This window comes from Podarcis liolepis (assembly GCF_965112155.1).
Source record: "Podarcis liolepis genome assembly, chromosome: 6".
NCBI classification, from domain to species: domain Eukaryota; kingdom Metazoa; phylum Chordata; class Lepidosauria; order Squamata; family Lacertidae; genus Podarcis; species Podarcis liolepis.
Window position 1 is genome coordinate 44,725,640 of NC_139559.1, and position 15,576 is coordinate 44,741,215.

A 15,576-nucleotide genomic window follows, 5' to 3' on the forward strand; every position below is an offset into this window, starting at 1 on the left:
AGAAACTCCTGGGTAGCGGACCAGATCCTGACCTACCCCCTGCCATCTACTCCACGGGCTACTTTGACAGGTGGGTGAGTCCACTCACCTGTCAGTCATCTGATTTCTGTATGCTGCTAGGTGACAAATTCAAAGTCAGCTGACTTGTGCTGGCAGCATGCCTTCAAACGGGTTCTCTACTTTGCCCCTTTGCTGGCATGGTTTGGATTCAAAGTGGGAACTGCAGCAAGCCCCTTTGGAGGGGCACTTTAGGTGCCAATTAGCTGGCTGGTGCTGAAAGCATGTGTTCCAACAGGCTCCCTTTCAGCACTGATCAGTGCTGACAGCGAGTCCCCTTGGCTCCAGTATCAGGAACTTCCTAGCGCATTTGATCCCAGTGGGGTTCACTGTCAACACTGATCTATGCTGTCAGCTAGCCCCATTTGCAAAGGAACAATCAAGAGCACACTTTAAATTCATGACTGTTCCTTCACAGCCACATCCTTACCTGCCCCACATCTGATGTCAAGTGAGCATAGTTTGGAGGAAATGCCCTCATGGGCCAAATGTGGACCCCTGCTGGTTCTAATTTGGCTCAAAGACTGGAGGTTTCCCATGCCTAAGATGGGGAAACTGCTCCAGAGATCCCCACAAGAGCCATATTGATGGATGCAGGGAGGAAAATATCCAATGGTCCCAAGTCCATCAGCATGGCTGACAGAGACAACGGAGCTGTAAGATCAGTGAGGGCTGTGCAGGCTGCACCCTTACTGTGATGTTAGTTCAGGGACTGCTCAAAGCATATATTGTACACCTGATTTTTAGAATCACTTTTTCTGCATTTTCAGTTCAAAGGTATAATCTGCTTCACTTAATCCAGGATACATCAGGTATTTGCAGCTGCCCCAATATCCTTTAGGTGTCAGCACTGTAAGCCACCAGAAGTCTCAAACAGAATCTCCAGCAGCAGAATGCAAGCACTTTGCACACTATGACACTTTGCTGGAAGAAGGAGCTCTCGCCTGCTCATTACTACTCTGCAGCACCACCAGGGGATGGCATTGCAGGAAGCAGTTCAGCTGACCTACAAAGCTGCTTGCACTGGCTTGGTCCCCAGTCATGGAACTGCCATCCTGTCTCTCCATCAAGCCAGGGGCAGGCACACAAATCACTTGGTTTGATCACTTATTCATGCTGGCAGGGAGACAAAGTCTCCATAGCTCCTTAGGTTTCCATAGTCCAGAAATTGCGGAGGAAACCTAGGCCAGTCCCCATCGCCACACTGCCCTTTTTGCATGGCCCCTACACAGCATTTGGTTACCTACAGTTTTTCCGCATGACCAGGACATCCCCACATTCATCCTCAGACGGCAGGAAGATTTCAGGCACCACAATGAGAATCTTGCGCTTTGGCGGTGGGTTGATATTCCAAGTACACTCCACATTTGCAGGGTAGTTTCCAGGGTAGTTGGGAGACTCAATATAACCAGTGTACTCTCCCAACTCCCCTCCACATTGACGGTCTGCAACAAAACATGCAGGGATCACTAGGATGTTATCTGGGAAGCAGAACCTGATTGGTTGCCAAGGGAGACCTGGGACACGGGGTCTTGGCACTGTATAAGCACCAGATGTGACACAAGTCTATGCCAGTGTTGCTATATAAGGGTTGTGTGTAAACACAGGTACAGATTGGTCCATAAACTTTACTATTGCATGCATAAGGAAAACCAATAGGAAGATAATGAAACAGAGATAATTTCAGCAAATGAATTCTGTTATGTGCAGTCTGCAGAGAACAAAACATACTTTTGCATTGTGACACAGAGGTTGAGCCGTCAAAGTCTGTGGTGGTATTCCCAGGGCATGTGATGCAGTAGTTCTGGCGGAAGTCAGGTTGGTAAGTGCCTACGGCACAGCGGATGCAGCGGTGGACACTGGTGTTATAATAATGGCCCGGGGAACATTGAACTATACATTGAAGAGAAGAGAAAAGTGTCAGAGACTGCCAAAATAATACAAGACCAGCAAGCATTCATGGAAATGAAAAGCTCTTTGGGGCAGTTAATTTGCTGGTAACATTGCTTTCTCTAATCGTGCAAGAAGGCTTGATGAATATCACTGAAAGGATGCAAGGCAAATTGAGCAGGAGTGCTAAGGTGCATAGTAACACTGGCTGAACATGGATAGCTCAGTCGGTAGAGCATGAGACTCTTAATCTCAGGGTCTTGGCTTCAAGCCCCACACTGAACAAAAATATTCCTTCATTGCAGGGGGTTGGACTAGATAACCCTTGTGGTCCCTTCCAGCTCTATGAGTCTATGATTCTAACCTCTCTTTCTGCCTCCTGACAAAATGTACATTAGTCCTAAATATGTTTTTTTTACCATCTGACATATGGAATCCCTCGTAATACAGGGATTCCATTTATTACCATATTGATATTAATATAATACTTAAAAATTTGTACGGCACTTTTAAGTGTCCAAAGTACTTCCCATAGGCTATCTAGTTGTAATGTTCAGAACAATCCTTAAAGGTCAGTCAGCATTATAACCCCCCATATTGCAGATGGGAAGGGCTGGGGCTAACGGTAGCTTGCTTTAGGCCACCTGGTGAGTTCATGCCAAAGGCAAGATTCAACCAGGGACTTCCTGGTGGGTTACTGAACATTCTGAAGCATTAGCATGATTTATTATAAGCTAGTTTCTTTACACACACCTCTTTGTCTTCCATCCAGTCAAGGAAGACACATTACCAGAGTTTAAGGACTTGTTCCAGCCAGGCAACAACACTCAAACTGAGTGCAAATCAGGGCAGTGAGAGATGCGGCATAGGGCGAGGCCCGAGGGCCATACAGAGAGGTCTGGAGGGCCACATCTGGTCCCCAAGCCTGAGGTTCCTCATCCCTGTCTTAGACAGTGCTGTTGCCCCAAGCATACCTTTGGTATCACAGTCCTGGAAGGAGAAAGCTCCATCATGCTTAGTGTTCAGTCCCCCGCCACAGTGGAAGCACAAAGCTCGGCCTGCTTCAGGTTGGTAGGTGCCACGTGGACATGGTTGGCAGGGTTTGAAACCGTCTACAGAGTACTGGCCGGGGGGGCACTGACCTGTGGGCCATGCAGGAGAAAAGAGATACTCATTGGTCCAGATTAAGTATTGATTCCCTATACACATTGCTTCTAATGTACCAGCAGCATGCAACATGCACTATAATATAACTGAGCCATGGGAGAGCACCATGAGAACCGTTGGCCATCCCAGAAATTGCCTAGGGCAACCTTTCTGCCTCTGTACTGGAATGTGATAACGCCCATGGTATGAAGGAGAAACGCCACAATCGGATCCATTTATCCAAGTCCTGGATGTGAAGAATTTCCCCCGAAATAAATACGTAAACAGATTTGGAAGAAATGGGTCATGAAGCTGAACTACCCCATGGCTGCAGCTTCACAAACCCAGATTCTTTATTTAACAAATTATGTTAAATAAAGTTTGCCATATAAGAGTAACCACCAGGCACGACAATAATAGGTGCACCTCCGAGCTGCCCGTCCTGCCCTACTTCTGAGTGCAATCAATGGCAACAGCTGTTTTCCTGTCATTAGTTGGGGAATTAGGAAACAGTTTAGAACATATGAGCAGCTGTAGCCTCTGTAGCTTTTTCTATACTTCAAAGTGGAACTGGCTCCAGAGTGACAGGGCAGGAGGAATGCTAGAGGGGAAGCAAAGCATCTTGTGCACAATCTGGCAGTTATCTTGGGGGCCCTTTTCTGAGGGAACACTGAGATACTGCTGTAGTCAGCCTTCTACTCCAGATATTTTGTCTCTAGTTCCCATCAGCTCAGCCAATGGTGAAGGATGAAGGGAATTGTAGCTCCAAGATCTGGAGGTCCTTAGGTTGTGCGAAGGGTGCAGAAATGAATCAAAGCTGGAAGTGGCTACCATGCCAGTTACTTACATACAAAACCACCATCCTAGGCCTCTTGTAAATGTTGTGTTTTGGGCCAATACTTATGAACTAGTTGCCATTCTTTGGTGTGGAAGGGAAAGTGCAGGTATCACTGCAGTACTATTTTTTTGTGGGTGTTATCAATTCCATTCCCTTTGCTGTGGCCACTAATTCATTCTAGTTCCGAGAGCTACTGTTGGCTACTCTGGGACAGGTTATCAAGTGTCCTAGGGTATTGGACCTCAGCTATAGGTTTAGAGTACCTTGCAGCTCATCCCTGTACCTGCACAGGCGCTTATATTTGTTGCTCCAGCTGGCCCATAAGCATCACTTCCAGGGCAAAGGTCACAGGAGAGCTGGCCTTCTTTCTCCTGGTAGGTCCCTGGAGGGCAAGGGACACACTGCTCCATCTGACCATGGTAATACGTTCCTTGCAGGCAGCTAACTAAGAGAGAGGCAAAAGCGCTAGTGACACATGTGCCAAGACAATGCCCAAGATAACCCTTGTCTTTCTTGTAGGACAGAGACCCCAGGATCTCTCCTTGCCCATGTTACAATAATACAGCTCAGGCCCTCAAAAGAATGAGCACAGGAACTGTATCTATTGTCTGTAAGCACATGTGGCTGCCATAGATGTTAGAGTTGGCAGCAATGGCATCAGAGCAGCAGTGTAGCACTAAAGGCTTGCAGTTAATATGCAAATGGTTCTTTTACTCTTCCTTTCCTCACCCCCAACCAATTCAGGTTGTTTCCTTACCACACTTAGGTCCCAGTCTCTCCTGTCCCGGCCCACAGCTCTCCTGCCTCTCGGGAGTCATGCTCAGCTTCCGTGCCACTTCGTATTCCATCCCCGAAAAGCGGATCAGGAATCGTTCCTGGTTTATGGATTTCTTCAGTGCTTTGATTGCTGATTTCAGTTTTTTCTCAACTTTCTGCCGCACACAGTTCAGATTGCAGCTGGCTGGAGATGAGGGAATGAGACTGTGCTGTTTAACCTAGCACTAGGAAGAAGAAACCCCATTTCCAAAGACAACCTTATGTCCCTTTTTATTTCCAGCTGCTGTTAAATCAGCATAATCTATTCCAGTCTCATGCTAGGGGAATGGCCATAGTTCAATAGTACAGCACATGTTTTACATGCAGAAGATTCCGGCTGAAATCCCAGGCATCCTCAGTTAACAGGATCTCAGGTAGTGGAACAGGGAATGACCTCTGTCTGAGGCCCAGCAGAACCACTTCCAATCAGAGTGCACCATGCTGGATAAATCGGACCAATGGTCTGAGTCAGAAAAGGGAAGCTTCATATATTTCAAATTTCCTCAACCTCATCGCCCCACCCCCCAGATGTTGTGAACTAAACAACTCATCATATTATAAAGTTGCATCCAACTAAGTATACCCACTAAAATGAATGGGCCTAAGCTAGTAATCACGTCCATTAATTTCAATGAATTTGTGTATGTATATATTTATGACAGTGTGTGTATGCATAAGTAAAACAAGACATTGCCTTTTCTAAACAATCTTTTAACAATATCTAGGAAAGTTGGGTCAACCAGTCCTTCTCTTGTACTCTCTTCTGAGATGGGTGTTCCTGGAACATGAGGTCTCTTCCTCATATTACTCTGTGATGTTGTCCCCTATTCCTGAGGGGAAAGCCAAGCTTTCTCAGTCACCCCCTCTACCTGTAATTTCTTCGGGCTTGATTTCAGCTTCAAACTCCAACGTGATGCGAGTCACCTCCTTGTTGGGGGAGTTGCGGGCACGGCGTCCTTTGCCCTTCTTGGATGAATCACACTTTAAGTTCACAAATGTCACCTGGCAATCTGAGCAAGGGGCTGCCCCACCTAGGAAAGATGGGGCGCGGTGTTAATATCCTCCAAGCAAGATCTCTCTGAAATCCTGACAGGCATTTTCCTCTGTGACAACCAAGCAGGGCTTCTTTCCTTTATCCCGTGACAGGAAGCTCATCGTTTTACTCCCATACCCTCCCCACACTAGCTAAGGCACTTTCTCAGGCATGACTTCCCAGTGATACAATCCCACACAGCCATCCGTGGTGTTATTGCTATCAGTTTTTTCCTCCGCACTACATCATCCTCTGTGGAGGGGAGGGCACCCATGCTTAGGGTTCTTTTCATCCTTCTATCCTCTCTTTTCTGCTTCTGGGCTCTCACACATTCAAAGGCACAAAAGCATAAAAGCCTCAGCTATTCCACAGCTTCCCAACCACATGCCCATGAGTGAGTGCAGGAAGACTTAACTCCCAGAACCTCAAGCTCCCTCTGTGTGTGCCTGGTTTTTAAAAGTTGCAGTATGCAACTATGGCAAATGTGGAAAGCACAGTTCCCTGGTCCTTAAAAGCAACACAAGAGAATGCTTACAAAGGCTGCAGGCTAAATCCAGAGAGCTGCTTTCGTGACATACAAGACTTAGGACTGAAAACAGCCCCAAGGGAAGACTTTGAGAAGACATACGAAGGAGGGAGTACCTCACCTAGTGCAGCATTCCTGCCCACCTCATCCTGCTTGCCTTTCATGCGTGGGTGCAGGTGACATTTAGCATCCTTGATTTTGAAGGAAGCCTTTTGTTTGATTGGAGCAGCGACAGTCTCTAAAAGAAAAGGCAGGTGCTAAGTATCAGGGGAGTCAAGCGAGTCTCGGGAGGAGCCCTGAGGACTCAGGAGACCAAACTTACCAACACAGGGATGGCTGACATTGCTGGGCCTCTGTGGAGGTCCCTGCCGCAATATTGGGGTACCACAGCTCACTGTGTAGCTATTGTCAGACTCTGCAAAGAGAAAGAATCAAGTCGTAATCAGCGGAGGCCTGTGGCCAGATATTTCTAAATGTATGCCTGCATGGGCCTGTATTTGCAAGCCCAGCCCAGCCCAACCCAAACCCCAAATGTATTTTTGAAAGATTAGCCCAAGCCTGATCTTGCCCATCAATCATATGGATGAAAGCAGCCCAGTTTTGGCCAAAACCCGTTACTATGTTTCCTCACCCCCATGATTTCCATTCAGAAAGAATAAACAACCCACCAAAAAATCCCAGTGCAATACAAGCACATAAAAGGAGCACAGATGGTGCCAGAGTGTGGATAATCTGAGCAAATTCTCATGGCTCACAGCCTTGTGGGAGCCATTCATGAGTGAGATCACATATGCCTTGCCAGAGGGAGTGTGAGCCAAAGCTAAATGCACGAAGAGTACTTAAAAAGTCCCCAATCAGCCAGGGATTGCATCTGATGTAGTGGTAAGTTAACTCAGTCTGCCAGTCCAAAGATTTCCACTTGTGCAATGAAACGTCCCCATCCATCACCTCCCATGTACCCCCTAAATCTGTTTTAAAGGGTTCCACAACCCTCCAGGGGAGAATTGGGAAGAGCATGGGGTGCACACAGTGGTAGGAGAGGGGGAGAGTTCCCATTTTGCAAGCTTACATCCTTAAGCTAATGTGACAACTTATGTCCCAATGTGTATATTATTCAGCCTTTGGAATCAGGTGAACACCTTATGGACAGGACCACAACATCAGTGGTTGGCTCTGTTAGGGTATCAGGGCCTTGGCAGTTGCCCAAGGATACTAAGTACTGATGATGGCCCTGCACATGGGTTAAGTGCTATACTAAAGAAGCACAAATAACCTCCATTCACATCCTAGTTCTTTGTCAACTGTTCCTCCTCCTGCAAGTGCCACTAAAATCAAAGCCAAAAACCTCCAAGAGCTTATGTGGGGATAAAAAAGGGAACAGGCCATAGGACTGAGGAATGGAATTGATTAAGGCTTCAAATGCAGTAGAAAAAAAAGAGCAAAGGGAACAGAAGATTAAAAACCCAGTAGCAAGAGCCTGGAAGCTATATGCCGGCTCCCTTGGCTAATAAAGTGAGATGAGTGCCAACTCCAGAGTCGGCTATGACTGGACCTAATGGTCAGGGGTCCCTTTACCTTTACCTTTAGCAAGTGAATAACAGGGTCCCATAATGGCACAATGCCCACAAGCCTCCAAACATTGCAGCTTCTTGCATCTGAAGCTATTAAATTTCCTGGGGTGAAGGAGTGGCAGATTGGTGCACCTACCAGGCAGAAAGCGAGCCTTAGAGGCACAGGTGAGGGAGCAGCTGTCCTTCTTGCCATTCTTGTTGCAGGTAAGTGTGGCTCGTGGAGATACTGCGCCAGCCAAACATATCACCAGCTCTGAAGAACAAGCAACAACAGACAACAATGATAGCAATATGCAGATGAGATGGTGTAATTTTAAAAAGAGCACACAAATATTGGGATGGCTACAGTGCAAAGCCAAACCTTGTTCTCCAGTGGAAGTAAATAAGCATTAGTCCACTACTACTACTACTGTACTACTGTTTCCACTTGTATCTGCTACAGCAACTTCTCTGCATGTGTTGTACTGAGTTTTTCAGCTCACTGCTGAAGGAATAAAGTCTAAAAGCATGCAGGGTCACTACTGGACCAGCAAGAGCAGAATCTGCTAAAAATTAAGAATGCCTCAATTTCCAAACACAGATTCTGTGACAGCTGTTTAAGAATCTCATATTTCATTTTTGGACATGCCTCTGCTAGGTTTTATTGTATTGCAGAAAAAAACACCTGGGAATGTTCAACACATTTCTGCGAAACTTAAGCTAGTTTTCTGTGTTTGAGCAAAATGTTGTGGTTGCCTATTCTGCAATCTCACTCCTCTCAATAAATCACAGCATGGTGAGAAGTTTTGCATTACTGGCAATCACACAGCACCAGGCCAGCGTGTGGAATTCTCATTAATAACTTTGTGGTTTTTAACAGCATCAGAATTTAAACTATCAAAACAGTGCCATACAACAATGCCACATTAAAATTAGTCTCCTTGTTCTCTGTTCAGCTACTACAGTAATTTTGTCCTCAGCTAGAACATTGCCTGCTGAAATACATTCTGCCTCTGGAGGGCAGCATGACCTCAGCCCTTTTCTACACTCACCTATGCAATCCTTTTTATTCCAATGAAGTTTGCACCCAGCAGGGCAAGTACATTCATAGCTGCCAGGGGTGTTTATACAGCCAAATTTGCAGCCTCCTCGGTTGATGCTACATTCATCGACATCTGAAGGGCAACGAAGAGATGCAATGAATAAGTATATGACAACATAGTACAAATGGAACATTCTGATTAGAGTATCCAAGACTCTGGTTCCAGAACTATAATATGGATTGGTAATCAGACAAAAAAGAACCAAGTGTTAAAGAGTAAGTGGGAAAGAGACCAGGGAGGGAGAGGGAGAGAAGACAATAAAAGCATACGATAACCTCTGCTGCTGATTCACCTTGTCATTCAGGAAAGACAGCTGCCAGATCAAATATTCATATACTGTATATATTGTGCCATCAGCATACATGGGAGTTTACAGCACAAGTCAAATACATAAGGTCCTGCCTTGAGGTGCTTCTGTTAGCAAAGTTTCTTAAATAAAACAGAGTACAAACTAGATGATCTCTGCAGCACTTCCAACAGTTTACAAGTTTGTTAGTGGAAGAGAAAACAGAGGAAAACAGACTGGAAAGGCTAACAAAGAATGGGAAAAATATGTAGCTAGAGGTATTGATACTGAGTGGAGTGATTAGAAATGATGACAGTCCTCCCTTGCACATTTAGAATGCTGCGCTCCATGATGGTCACAAGGGCTTTCCATTCAGTGTGTAGCTCAGTGGTGGAGCATCTTGCTTGCATGCAGAAGGTCCAAAGTTCAATCCTCCTGCCTGAAACTCTGGAGAGCCACTGCCAGTCAGTGCGGACAATACTGAGTTAGATCTGGCTCAGGGTAAGGCAGCTTCCTATGTTCCATTCCCCAGTGTGCACACACCTATTATAGGTTTAGACTGGTGGACAATTTATTTTTTAAAGCATACTGTAATTGGGAAGGCCAAACTAGAGCTTCATGGGAAATTAGCTTGCTGCTAAGTAGTGCTTAACCTCCACATACAAACCTGCTCCACACACATTTCCAAGCATCTGGTGGAACTGCAGCCTAGTCAGTAATATGACCTTTTCAGCTTGTGCCAGTCCTTTTTCTGCCAGCCCATCCTGACTCCCAGTTATGTTGCCATTTGTGTCGCTGCATTGCCACAGGCTAAATTCATCTTTTGATATGTTACTGCTAATTCATCTTTTAGGTGGTCTGCCAAAAGCCAAGTTCAGCGCTTAACATGCAATTGCACAACCCCATCAGCTGGTGGTAGTGACGTTTTAGAGGTAATGGAGGTCCAGAGATATAAATAGGCCCCAAAATACATAGGGCAGGCACATTTTGAAAATATTGCTTGTTTCTCTAGACCAGCCTTCCCTAATCTGGTGCCTTCCAGATGTTGTTGGACCACAACTCCCATCATCCCTGGTCACTGGATACGCTGATGGGATTTATAATCAGGGTGGGGGAATCTGAAAGGCACTAGGTTGGGGGAAACTGCTCTAAACTTATTCTAGGAAAACTTAGCAACTGTCGGGAAATGCAACCTGCTGCCTGCTTAGTCTATCTAATATTTCCCACAATAGAAAATGTCTAATCCCATCCATTGTACAGGAAGCCTGCCGCATCCCTACCTTTGCCAATAAAGAATAGGTAATCAACGATGAGAGAAAGAACTCATCAGACCCTGCTTTAGAGTCATTCCAGAAATCAAGAGTGTGACTGTGAGCAGAGATCAGAATAAAATGGAAAGGCTTGGTTGCTAAAGTTCAAAAGACAGCTGTGTCAGACAGTCTACCAAGGCTGCCCCCTTTCAGCAGCTCTCCCCATTATGGCACACAGAGAACCACAACCATGGAAATCAATGCTAAAGGTCTAGCATGAAGCGAGCAAACAATGGGAGAGGAAGAGTCAAAACAACTCATGAAGGCAGGGCTTTGTTCTGAAACCTCCACTTACAAAGGCTTCAGTCTTCCAGGCTTTGCCAAAGCACACTCCCACACAATGGGGCACACTAAGGTCATGGGCTTTGCTCCCAACTCTTTGGAGTAGGCTGGGTGCTGACTCATATGGCACTGCCAAGCCATTCTTGGGCTTGGTTCCATTTCATCTTGTTTATTTATGTAACTCACTTTCTCCTATCCCAAGGGAGCTTTTAGCTAGGAGAAAGTTAGGAATGCACCTTGTACCCTTGGTGCATCTAGCTCAGTACTGCCTAGACCAGGAATGGGCAACCCTTTTGTTTCTGAGGGCCACATGTAGCAGCGGCGGGGGGGGGGGTGTCCAGGGCCACATATAATGGGCAGGGCTGCACCTAGTGCTGGGCTGTCACAGACTGGCTGGATGCATAGGAGTGGTGGGAGGCACCAGCTGGAGCACCTCAGGGGAAGAAGGCTCAGAGCCAGGGGATTGGTGGTAGGATGACGATGAGCTGCCAAGCGGAGGAAAGGAGCAGACTAGGAGGAGGTGCCAGAAGCAGAAGAGGTAACAGGGTTTGGTGAGCAGGAAGAGGCTGTGGCAGAGGGCAGTTCCAACTCTGAAGCTGGAGGGGAAAGGGGCCAGGAGAGTGAGGGGCAGGCTGCTGAAGAAGCCAGGGAGTCTCCCCTCCTGCTGCAAGCTTCCCCCTGGTCTCCTAGAACACGCAGAGAAATGAAGAGGGGGGTTGTGTGCTGGTGCTGTTCGTGACTACTTGGGAAAGACACTGGAAAGGGGGAGCCTTAGAGAGTGGTGGAAAAGCAGGGATCTTCAATCCTTGCAACTTGTTGGAGCAGGCCTACTGGGAAGAGTTGCTGGGATCACTAGGCCTGTGCCGTTTTGGTTTCTTGAATAAAGAGTTAACTTCACTGACACCGCGTTTTTCTTTGATTGCTGACTCACGCTAGACTCCAGCTCCTGACGTGAGCAGGGCCAGATCTCCTAGGCTGCCCCCCCCCATTTTAAAGTACCCCCCCAGCTGCTTGGGATTACCAGGGAGGTTAAAGTCTGAACTCCCCAGCAGTTCTAACACAGATTTTTTTAAAAGGCAGGGTTCTCTTTGTATGCTCTTAGTATGGACCATAGTGAGAGAAGCAATGGGCTGCACTTGGCTGCCCAGCTGTGGCCCACAATGACTTGACAGCAGGTCTCCAAGATGTGTTTTCCAGCCCTACATGAAGATGCTAGGGACTGAACCATTTTTCATACAAAGCACGTGGTCTGCCACTAAGTTACAACTCTTAGCTCTCACACTCTTCATGGCAACACATGCAAGTCTGTGAAGTTCCCTGAAGATGGAAAGAGGTAACACTTTGCTTCACCTAATTTCAGTGGTAAAGAATCCACCGCCCCCAGTATTTTCTGAATGTCACTCCCCTTTAGAATTCTGGTTCAAAACCATAATCCTGAGTGGAATGTGACAACCTTCCCCTGAGGGCAACAAAGGGCACAAAGCAAAGCATGGTGGTGATAGCTGTCTCCAGTTATTTCCCATTTTTGTGTCCAGATGCCTCATACAGTCAACAAATGGGACCTGCAGCAAAATGTTAGGAGTGTGCAGTGTTGTTGTTCAACATTCCACCCACTCCAGTGCATTCCATTCCCCACCCTAGTTTTCCATTTCCCGGCCTCCCTCCACAGCCACAAAGCAATCTCAATCCTCATTGGGCTAATTGGGGGGATCTGACCACCCGCCCTCCAATTTCTTGTACTACAAGATGGCAACTGGCATGCAGACGTATACTGCCTCTAAAACACAGAGCAAATATCCATCTGTGGAACACCCAAACTGATGTTTGTGCCAATTCATCCTTTTGCAAGCCACTTTTTGTAAGCTCGTAAACCCATGGGTAGCGATTGTCTTGTTTTGTTTTTATGCAAACCACTCGGGAGGCTTTTTTGGGTGAAAGAACAGGCTACAAATGCTCTATATAAATAAATAAATAAATAAATAAATAAATCAGTTTGTGGTATCACATGTTACAACATCCTTTTCCATGTTAATCTCACAAGCAAAATGCTATAAAATAAGGAAGCTGATTTAAATTCAGTGACAAGGGCAACTGCAAGTGACCAGGAATTACCTTGTGGGCTCCAGGTGTGATGAGGGTTTTCAGCAAGTTTTGATAGATGTTACTGAGATTGCAAAGGAGCTAGAAATAGTACCAAACTTTGAGACAGAACAGGTTAGGAAAAAGGAGAAAGAAATGGCAGTTTGAGTATGAGGCCCAAGAAGAGGCACTGCGAGGACCAAAGCAGAAATTCAAAGTAGGTTTCTACTATGTTGTTTCAGTCGTGGCCATACAAGCTACAATAGCTCCACTATAATTCTCTATTTGGCATCCTGTATCATATATGCAGTATCTATCAACAAAATATCTACTGAAGATGTACTTAAGAGCTGCAAGCATTTGGAAAAATCACTGATGCACAATGGAAACAAAGATATTGGCGCTGAAGTTCTGTGCTGTGGAGTTACAGCAATAGCTCGAAGACTTCCAAGGCTTATGCCACCACAAGAAGAAAAAGCACACAAATTGAGATTTTGATGTGCCTGAAATTGAAACTATTAAGAAACTTAAATTTTAACATCATAATTCACAAAGATTATTTAGCAGTTTCAAATTTTGTGCTTTTCAATTTTTTCTACAATACATCAGTTTTTGAGCACTGAAGTTAGCAATTAAAACAATTGTGGAGTGCAAGTAGCTAGCTTTGTCTACGGCACAGAATAGCCCAGCACTGGGTTGGGTTAATAATCGTGTTGCACTCATGAGTCCGAGTTATCTCTGAAGCCTAATATTGATACTGATGGGACATATCTTTAATTTTTTATTTTAAAAGACCTGTCTAGCATATCCCTTTTAATTTCACTTCTATCTTCCTCCACAGGGTTAAATCAAATTTACTGTGGGAACACAGTATTCCTGGAGCTTAGTGTCCTAAACCAGCAATGAAAAATGGATTAATTGTTTGATGTGGTCTTGGATAAGATTCCTTTTCAGCTTTCAGTGTGAATCAGAGAATTCCAAAGAAGAGTAATGAATGTTCAAATAAGGTCATAAGTTAAAGCAGGAGAGGACAGAGTTAAGTCCTACTTTGGCAAAGCAAGATGAATGACAATCAAACTATCTAATGGTGTCTGCCTGATCCTCTCTTCAAATAATTTCAAGTGATAAAGTTTATGGCTAAACATTGGATGTGACCAGCACTGGTATATACATCTGTTGTGGGGAAATCGGAAGGGATAAAATATCAGGCAGGGCCTAGAAACCTGTAGGGATGCTTGCTGCAGGTAGAATGCAAAACCATGCAAAGTTGTTGTGGTTGAGGTAAAATAAGGCGGAAGATGAGGGGAACACTGCACACAAGAGCCTGGGATTAGAAGTGCAGTCTACTGTAAGAGAGACACAGAGCCTACAAGGAACAATAACCGAGGGTATGGTTCATGGAGGAAGGAAGAAGATGGGGAAAGTCCCACACAAGATGTATGGATGATACGTTGCACTGGAATTGAGAGGGTGAGGGCTGAAGGTCATGCGATCAAGGAAGCAGAAGAGAGATGCAGGAAACCTCATCATACAAAGCCTTGGAGCAGGAAGGACGGTTTTTGAAAACAGTGTGAAAAAGTGAGGAAGGCAGAAATTTGCATATTACTTCAGATTAACTGGGCAAATCTCTGGCTGCAGGTGTCTGGTATATAATTTAAATTCTTAATCACTTACTGTAGCTGAGCCAAGGAATGCAAAATGTAGACAAGCCCCCCAAATACCAAAACCTTTCCATCTTGACTTACAAGCTTTGTAATATTTCATTGCCTTCATGTTACTGAGGCTAGGGCCCAAACAGCGCCAAGCAAAGCAGCACAACTGCTATCTTCTGTTGTGCTGCCTACATTTCTCTTGATAAAAATTGCAAAATGATGCTTGATTTCTTCAACAGGAAACAGCCCCCTTTCAAATGTCTAATTACTCATTTTTCAATTTGTGATTATATTATAGCATCCAGCTCCTTTTCTATTCCAGTGTGTGACCTAGCCAGTTGCCCCCATCTTCCCAGTGTACTGATTTGTTTGGTTTATTTCCTCAACAGGTAACATGACACAGTGCATAAAGAAGATGTGCTATGAGCCTGGATGCCCACCCTTCAAATCAAATTCCTTAGGTAGTCTAAGGCAGCTGTACTTTCATATCATAGGTATGCGTTGAGTAAAACCTTCTCTCTCAGCTGTGATCACACCATCCATTTAAAGCATATTTATAGTGCATAAAGGTAAAGGGACTCCTGACTGTTAGGTCCAGTCGCAGATGACTCTGGGGTTGCAGCGCTCATCTCGCTTTACTGGCCGAGGGAGCCGGAGTACAGCTTCCGGGTCATGTGGCCAGCATGACTAAGCCGCTTCTGGCGAAACCAGAGCAGTGCACAGAAACGCTGTTAAAAATGTTATAGTGCATAACTTCCTGCACAGTATATTGGGAGCTGTAGTTTATCCATTACAGAGCTTTCGTAGGGAACTGTATGTATGGTGTGTACATAGTCATCAGTCCCACTCCCAGAACCAAAATAAGATTAAAGGGTTGAGGAACCTTTACTTAGCCCTTGTTTCTGTTAGGAGCGTTTCCAGTCTCTCTCTCTCTCTCTCTCTCTCTCTCTCTCCCCCCACCCCCGCCATTTAGCAATATTGCACTGGAAGCGTGCAGCCTCCTGTACA

At 45.5% G+C, this 15,576-nt stretch overlaps 1 protein-coding gene across 7 annotated transcripts in view; it reads right to left on the minus strand.

The window, feature by feature from the left end:
• Positions 1–15,576, minus strand: part of SCUBE3 (signal peptide, CUB domain and EGF like domain containing 3) — a 109,116-nt gene that overhangs the window by 5,011 nt on the left and 88,529 nt on the right. For 5 of the 7 annotated variants that reach the window (XM_083509175.1, XM_083509176.1, XM_083509178.1 and 2 more), the window contains 10 exons: positions 8,909–9,031; positions 8,014–8,130; positions 6,629–6,721; positions 6,428–6,544; positions 5,617–5,778; positions 4,689–4,892; positions 4,215–4,376; positions 2,922–3,089; positions 1,789–1,950; positions 1,305–1,502 (listed from right to left, as the gene is read on the minus strand). In XM_083509175.1, coding sequence (XP_083365301.1) covers positions 1,305–1,502; positions 1,789–1,950; positions 2,922–3,089; positions 4,215–4,376; positions 4,689–4,892; positions 5,617–5,778; positions 6,428–6,544; positions 6,629–6,721; positions 8,014–8,130; positions 8,909–9,031 — 1,506 coding nt within the window. The remainder of the gene's footprint in view (positions 1–1,304; positions 1,503–1,788; positions 1,951–2,921; positions 3,090–4,214; positions 4,377–4,688; positions 4,893–5,616; positions 5,779–6,427; positions 6,545–6,628; positions 6,722–8,013; positions 8,131–8,908; positions 9,032–15,576) is intronic. The other 2 variants (XM_083509180.1, XM_083509179.1) reach the window with 1 other exon arrangement.